We start from the raw sequence: 7,612 nt of genomic DNA, 5'->3' as shown, positions 1-7,612 counted from the left end.
CCGTCGCCGCGGCCGCAGGGCGCGTTTTACCTGCCCGCGCCGCCGGGCCGGGTCCAACGTCCCGCGTCTGCGCCTGCGCCCCCGGCTCCTCCGGGCTGCAGGAAAGCCCCGCCCGGGGGGGGCAGCACCATCTGCACGGCCAGAGCAGGTGTCTGTATGGGGGGGGGGGGGGGCGGCGCCAAGCAGAGACCCGCATACGGAAACCTGCAAAGCCCTTCCCCGTCCGTTTTATAGATGGGGCAACTGAGGCGGAGAGAGGCAAAATGATTTGCCCCAGGCACACGAGGAAGTCTGTGGCAAAGCCCCGGCTCTCTCTCCAGTCCCAGCCACAAACCCAGGCTCCCTACTGCTTGCTTGCTGGGTGTCAAGGAAAAAGCCAGGCCCCTACAGCTCCGAGAGGCCCAGTGACTGCTTGGATTGGGGAAACAAAGTCGGGTCGGGCTCTAACCAGCTAACATTATTCCTTTCAATTGCTCTGGAGAGGCAGGCGCTTCCTGGAGGGAGTCTCAGTAGGTTTCTGATTCATAAGGTCACTTGACCGGCAGCCCCGGTTCTTTCTGTCGGGAAGAGGAAGTAGGCACCACGTGGGGAAAGAGCTGACTCCCTCTTGGTTTCTAGCTCCGTCGTTTGCAGCGGGCTGGAGCAGGTGTGGGAACCCCTGGCAAACAGTGGTTGGCTTGTTTCACACATTTTCACTTGCCACCAGCATTTGCAACATGCACGGTTGGGGAAGTGTGTGGGAGATGGCAAACGGCAATACACGGCCGATTTGCATCCAGCAATACGTGGCTGATTTGCATCCAGCTAGATTTATCATCTAATCAGGTCAGGGCTGGCCTGCGTGCAGTGACATTTCAGAGTTGTGCACTGACGCTCAGGGACTGCCAAGCACGCACAAGTGTCGTCTTGCCAATGCCCAGAATCAGCACTTGAGTGAAAAGTGCGCTTAGTCTTGGTCTGCACAAAACTGGCCCAAGAGAGAGCAGAAGGGAAGATTTGATGCAGTGCAGTTAGTCGCACAGTTTGGAGCATGGGACCTCTGACAGTGGCTCTGAACCTGGCTGGAGCAGGCTTGTAAGCAGTTTAGAGCAGGATCCATTGGTTCTGTGCATATACAGCACCTTGCACAAAGGGGTTCTGGTCTAGAAGCAGGGATGCTAGGTGCTAGTCTACCCAATCCAAGTAATTTTTGGTGCAGATGAGTCCTTATGCACCACCTTTTAGGCAAGGATTAAAAGACACTTTTTAGACATTAATGAGCAAAGCCTCAGTGCCACCACAGTGAAGCAGAGGAATATTTTTATCCCCATTTCATAACTGGGGAAATTGAGGCACAAGGACTCCAAGTCACGTGGTGAGTCAGTGACAGAGCAAGGGAGAAACCTCAGGAGCCCTGATAATTAGCCCCATACTCTAAGCACTTCATAGTGCTGCCCTTTCCTCCTTTGTGTTTCATTGTCTGTTTAGTGCACTGGCATTTTGGACTACCTTTTTAGGCACTGTATTAGATGTAGGGTGAGACTGGCACTACATGCTCTTGGCTGCCTTTAGGAAAACATCCCCGATTTAAAATTATTATTGGCTTTGAGATTCCCCCCGCCCCCCATCTTATTATTTGACTCAACATATCTGAATACTTAGGTTGAAATAAGCCCAAGGTCTGCATTCCTTAAAAGCCCTATGTTTCCCCCTGCGCTGACTGGCAAATCTCTGTGGTTCTTTACCTGTCTCAGGACTGCATATCCTTCCAGTTACAGAAAAAGAGCGCCAGGATGTCAGCACAGAGGGAGCAGCTCGGCCCCTTCTAATGCACGAAGATGGAGCTGGTGCAGGACTATCAGGACAGGGACACTGATGCAGGCAGGAGCTCCCAGAGTTCAGCTAGGGTCACCCCTCCAGGAGCACTCTCAGGCCCTGTGCTTCCCTGGCGGAGGGTTGTAGGAGCATTTGACACCCTCCTGACTACCCTAAGTTCCTCCATCACAGTGAGAGCAGCTTTGCTGGGAGGAGCACAGCCCTTCATTAGACCCCACTCAGCCTTAGGGACAAGTAAGAAGCATAGCCCCTGATCACACAACCACTCTATGCTGGCACAGCAGCACCTCAGACCACCCCCCACCCCAGGACCTGGGCACAGAGATGCAGCATGCTCCCTACCCAAGACACAACCTGGCCGCCCGGAGATCCCCCAAGACCAGAGCAATGTGAGCTGGCAGCTGGTTTGCAGGTTGCCCATTTACTGGATTTCTGGGACTTACACTGGGCCCGGTCCTTGCTGCTGCTGCAGGGCAGAGCTCCCCCCTGAGAGAGGCTTTCCTTTCCATCCCAAACCCGCTCCAGGTGCCGGCTGGGTTACTTCCCTTGGGGCTGTGTCGATCCTGCCCCCTGGTGGCAGAAGAGAGCAGTGCCAGGAGGGGGGCTGGTGCATGGGGCTGGCTGGGAAGCCACCGCGCGGGTCAGAGGGTGTGCGTTTCCACCCACTGGCAGAGGCGCCGGGCGTACTGGGTTGGGCAGACAGTGGAGAAAGTCTGTCCCCGGTACCGGATGCACTTCCAGAGGTGCTCAAGCCTCTTGCGCAGGCTATACACGGTGAAGAGGTCGATGATACCCACAAAGTAGCGGAGCTCCGGCCCGTCAATGACATGCAGGGGGTTCTTGTAGTTGGGCAGCAGGCGCCGGTTCTGCGCCAGGGCCTGGGACAGCTCAGGGCTGGACTCGGGGCTGCTGTGGAGGCTGACGTCTTGCAGGTTGCCCTTCCCATCAACAGCGGCCTCACATGTGTGGTACACGCTGGCCCCCGACAGAAGATCGGATACCAGGATGGCAGACTCCTCACTGATGGCCCCCGGCACCATGGCTCTCTGGTGGCAGCCCCGTCCATCAACAGACCTGCAGAGGGGGGCGGGGGAAAGGCCAGCATGGCAGCATGGACACAGCCCATATCTGGGGCAGGAGCACATGCACCAGTGGCTGCTTTGAAGAGCTCTGGCACCAGGTACTTTGGGACGTGTAGGGTCTCTGAGGCTCAGTCACCTACAGCTGCACACTGATCTTGAGGCCCTGCCTTGTTAGGGGAAAGAACTGCTAGGGAGAGCCTCACCAGCAAGTGGGATAGGGGCTCTCTCCTGGGCCTCCTCTCAGCCAAGGTGCATGTCAGGAGTGGACGGGGACAGGTAGTGAAGAGGAGGAGCTGTCTGATAGCTTTTTTCTATGTCTGAGGCTCATAAATATCCCCTAGGAAACAGGATATCAGTTTAGAGCAGCCCCAAGGCTTTTCCTCCTGATAGCAGGGTGCTGGCAGGCCCTCCAAGAGCCCTGAAGCATGGGGAGGATGGAGGCTTTGAGTTTCAGGACTTTTGCAGGCTGCACCCAAGCAGCCTGGCAGGCACCTGCAGGCACTCTTGTTTCTACTGCTTCCAGCCACTCAGCTGGACCTGCAGAAACCCAGCTCAGCCATGCCCCACCCCCCCCAGAAGCTGAGCACTCACTTTGTAGTCCTGGTGATGATGCTGGCAAAGTTATGGCTCAGTTCATCTGCGTGAAGTGGCTGGAAGGCCACCAGCAAGCTGTAATCCAGCACGTTCAGCCCCTGCAGAAACTGGGTGTCCAGCTTCACCTGGCGGATGAACCAAGGGCGCTGATGACCTGCCAGTGGTGGGAGAAAGTACAGAGAGGCTAAGAGAGACCAGACGGGAAGCCTGGCATGGAGGCGAAGGACACAGGAGCTGAGCAAAGCCTGGCTGCACGAGGGGCTGAGTATGAGGATGGCCCAGATGCCCTGCTGCTGCTGAGGCAGCTCGCCTGTTCTTCGCATAGCACCACAGCCATCTGTAGCCATCCGTTCAGTGCCGATGCAAGAATGTGGCCAGACCCTCTTTCAGGCCATGGGCAGGAATCCAGAGCCCCCTGCTTCTTGCTGGTGGGTGAAGCCAGCAGCTCCAGGCACCCTTGGCAGGGTCCACATAGAGTCCCGATAGACGCAGCATGCCCTGGGAGCTTCTATTACAAATGGGCTCAAAGGGCAAGAATCTCAGCAGACAAGCTGCAGGAAGGAGAAGCAGTTGGTGCAGACAGGATTGGCACTGATGGGCAAGGCAAGAGAGGAGGGAAACACCAGCTGAGAGTACCACAGCCCTGACAGGCATTAGTGTGGTAACAGGGCATCTACCCCTTGGCTGAGACACTGGGGACTGAACGGGAGACCACAGAGCCAGAAGCACAAAGCTCTTCAGCTCCTGCTAAACACCCAGGCTCCAGCCACCAGGTTCTAGTGGCCTGAGCTTTAGTGTGGGGGCTCAGCCCAGTTCGGTGTCCCAAGCATAAAGCTACTGCAAAGCATGACTTGGCCTCCCATGCTGACAGTGAGGCCAGGAGCAAACAGGTGCACAACTCGAGTGACCTGCTTGTCCCTGGAGGTGGCAGCTCCAGGGCAGCTGGGCAGGCAAGTGTCATATTCCTTTGTTGGGCAGAGCACATTGACCCAGCATCTCCAGCAACAAAGGGTCTCTCTCTCCCCTCCCCTCCCAGTGCCTATGCACTGACCAGTGGAGCAGGGAGGCTCTGTGCAGCTGTCCACTGGTGCTATGTTGGGACGTGGAGTTCCCTGGTGGTGGGACAGTATGAAGGGGCAAGTGGCCCAGCAGAGCCCATTGCCTCCATGAGCCTGGGCCAGGGAAGGACTCACTCAGGCAGATGGCCTTCCCTTCGAAGTTGAGGTCCTTCAGCACCACAATGACCTGTCTGCCCTCCGGGACTGGCTCCGTCCAGCGGCTCACCTGGCAGCCCTTGATGTCATACCTGCACGTAACAAGAAGGACAAGTGACTCCCACGGGACTGAATGAGCCTCTGCTTAACCGCTGCTGTGCCTCACCCAGCCCATGCCCACGTGACATCATGGGCATGGCTCAGAGAGCAGAGGGGAAGCCTCATGCTGTGTTGCAGAGTCTGAGGCAGTGAAGTGGGGAAACCCAGGACTTCGGATGGGGCTGGATGCTCACTAATTTAATCAGGTTTACCTAGGCCATGTTCACACTTGACACGCTCCTTGGACTTATCTCACTGCAGCCACCAGAGGGCAACCTGATGATGCTGCTTGTGCTTGACAGCTAGGAGCTGTAGGTAGCTCTGGGTGTGTGAGCACTGGGGCTCCTGGACAGACAGGCAGACCCTCTGGGGGCGGGGGCACTGCTGGGGAGAGGAGATGACCATGCAAAGCACTCTGAGCCCTCGAGCCCCACCAGCCTGGAGCTCACCGCTCGCTGATCCTCTCGTCAGGGTAGAACACACTCTGCATGATGATGAAGTATTTCTGGAGGAGAGAGCAAGAGCATGCCTGAGCTCCTGGCCCAGAGGCTTTGGCTTATAGCAGGGGAGATTTCAGAGCGCAACAGAGAGGCAGAGCTGGGTGTGCCCAAGGGTGAGGCAGAAATGTGGGTGGCAGGCTTCAGCAAGCAGGTGAAACATACCTTCTTCCTCCCGGCTATGATGATGCTGTGGACACCTGAAGGGCAGGACACAGGAGCAGAGTTCAGAGGAGAATGGCCTGGATCCGGAATCTCAGCCAGAGGCAGCTCCATCTGTTCACAGACACTACTCTACCCAGGCCGGGGCAGCACCTCCAGGGTCCTCCTTCACCCAGGTACAAAAGAGCCAAGAGCCTCTAACAAGGTGGGATCAACATGGGGCAGGGCCAGGCAGAGCAAGAGCAGGACTTGCAACCACCTGCTGCAATCTCTGTCCCTCCTCTGGATGGCACAAGGGGCCCACCTCACTGTTGCTCTAACTAGTGACCAACCCACGCTTGGCTCTAAGAGGGGTTACACTGCCAAGCCAGCTGGATCAGCCACCTTTGGCTCTTGCCTATGCTCAGCTTTTCCCTCCAGCCACTTGCGGGCTCCTCTGAGGCTGCTCTTACCCAGGAACTTGACGAGGAGGGAGTGTGGGTATCTCTCAAGGTGCCGGAGGTACTTGGGCAGATGGGTAAGGAGGAACTGGATCTCCCTCTTACTCTGTGTCTTGAGGAAGAAGCCTTTGTTATTCCTGCAGGGCAAGGAGGTGGGAGTTCATGGCAGGGGTCCTGAGGTGCCCCTAGCTCCCCAGCCATGTTCCCCTGGGCCCACACCACGCACAACACATCTGCACACAGGAAAACCACTTCAACTCCAGTAATTGACTTGCAGTCCCATTCCCGGAGAATGGACAGGAACAAAACCCATGGCCAAGCACATACAGCCTTGCAGCCATACCCCAAAACCACCTTGCACTGGGTTGCAAACACCACTCTCCACCCCGCTCAACACCCAGCGCCTCTGCCCCAAAGCCAGGTCGTTAGAAGCACTGTCCTCCAGCGCACCCGCTTTGTGGAACGGACTTTCACAAACCCTGATGCACTGGGTACCTGTATGGGGCCTTCACAAACAACATCCACCCATTCATGTGCACTTGCTACAGACAAGCACATAGAGCACAACACACCCTTTATTTGTGCACACGTGCATGCATTATTGTCAAGGGTGCACATAACATTCATGGCTGCAGCAGAAGCAATGTGGTCTGCTCTGCTTTGTGAGTAGAGGGCCTCACAGAGCTTTCTGGTCCCTTGTGCTCTTGACAGTTCACTTAGACAGTCAGGGACAGCTTTTCAAAGGTATTTAAGGCCCCTACATCATAGTAATTTCCATGGGTGTTAGGCACCTGGCCACCTTTACAGGTCTGGCCATCAGCTCCTCACAACACAGGGTTAGTAGATTTTGGGGCTAAATTCTGCCAGCAGATATTCACGGGCGTCTCCCAGGGATGATAGTGGGACTTGGGTAGAAGCAGTATGAACCAGTGGCCACTTTGAGAGCATAGGCCTGTCTGGCAGAGACTCACGTGAGGAAGAAGTCTGCCTTGCTCTTGGAGTTGCTGATGAACTGCAGGTAGGGGCTCTCAGAGGACAGGGACAGCTGGTATTCCTTCTCCGACATGCCCAGTGAGCGTCTGAAGAAAGCGAAGGCAGGGCCAGCATACGTCCGCATCTCAAAGCCCTGCAGCAATACAGAAGGTGGAAGCAACACCCGCTTCTACCGCCCCCGGGTATCTGATCCACCCTTTGTCTGTTGGAGAGGTGGTGAATGCCACTCTGGGCTGTCAGGGAGACAGGCAGCAAGGGCCTCAGGAATGGCAGCAGCATCCATGTCCTCTGCCAGGGCTACCAAGTACAGATGTTGCCACGTGCAGGCCAGAGATGTCCACTGGCATAAGTGCACACGTGTGGGATATGAACTGGTCTCTGCATACGTGCAGTGTAAGTGCACACAGGTATGGATGTGGGGTGTATAGGGGAACAAAGGTGTGGGGAAGAGGGCTGGGGGGGAATGCAGGGTAGCTCTCTGGCTGGGTGAGTGAGGGTCCAGCACCTTCCCCATGTACCCCATGCTTCGTTCTCCTCTGCTGAGGAGAGTTCCTACCTCATGGACCTGCTTCAGTACAGCGGCACAGTCTGCTTCAGTCAGGACATCCTGGCAGAGAGAGGCAAAGAGAGACTCAGTCCTGCTGGGGCCTTCCTACGCACCCATCTCTGCGCTCAGCCCCCTTAGCTGTCCCTGCTACATGCCATGCAAAGCCATG

At 56.5% G+C, this 7,612-nt stretch overlaps 1 protein-coding gene across 2 annotated transcripts in view; it reads right to left on the bottom strand.

Moving 5' to 3' along the window:
- Positions 1–2,225: 2,225 nt before the first annotated feature.
- Positions 2,226–7,612, bottom strand: part of PIP5KL1 (phosphatidylinositol-4-phosphate 5-kinase like 1) — a 14,205-nt gene continuing 8,818 nt past the window's right edge. Inside the window, exons 4-11 of one of the 2 annotated variants that reach the window (XM_019510536.1) lie at positions 7,453–7,503; positions 6,875–7,029; positions 5,916–6,040; positions 5,467–5,501; positions 5,254–5,309; positions 4,685–4,797; positions 3,489–3,645; positions 2,226–2,889 (exon numbers count right to left, since the gene is read on the bottom strand). In XM_019510536.1, coding sequence (XP_019366081.1) covers positions 2,457–2,889; positions 3,489–3,645; positions 4,685–4,797; positions 5,254–5,309; positions 5,467–5,501; positions 5,916–6,040; positions 6,875–7,029; positions 7,453–7,503 — 1,125 coding nt within the window. In that variant the 3' untranslated portion in view covers positions 2,226–2,456. The remainder of the gene's footprint in view (positions 2,890–3,488; positions 3,646–4,684; positions 4,798–5,253; positions 5,310–5,466; positions 5,502–5,915; positions 6,041–6,874; positions 7,030–7,452; positions 7,504–7,612) is intronic. The other variant, XM_019510537.1, reaches the window with a different exon arrangement.

The sequence above is a fragment of the Gavialis gangeticus genome, unplaced genomic scaffold (genome assembly GCF_001723915.1).
Source record: "Gavialis gangeticus isolate Ggan-Ray unplaced genomic scaffold, GavGan_comp1, whole genome shotgun sequence".
NCBI lineage: Eukaryota > Metazoa > Chordata > Crocodylia > Gavialidae > Gavialis > Gavialis gangeticus.
Note: the sequence above shows the minus strand (reverse complement) of the source record. Positions and strands in the feature narration are given on the sequence as shown.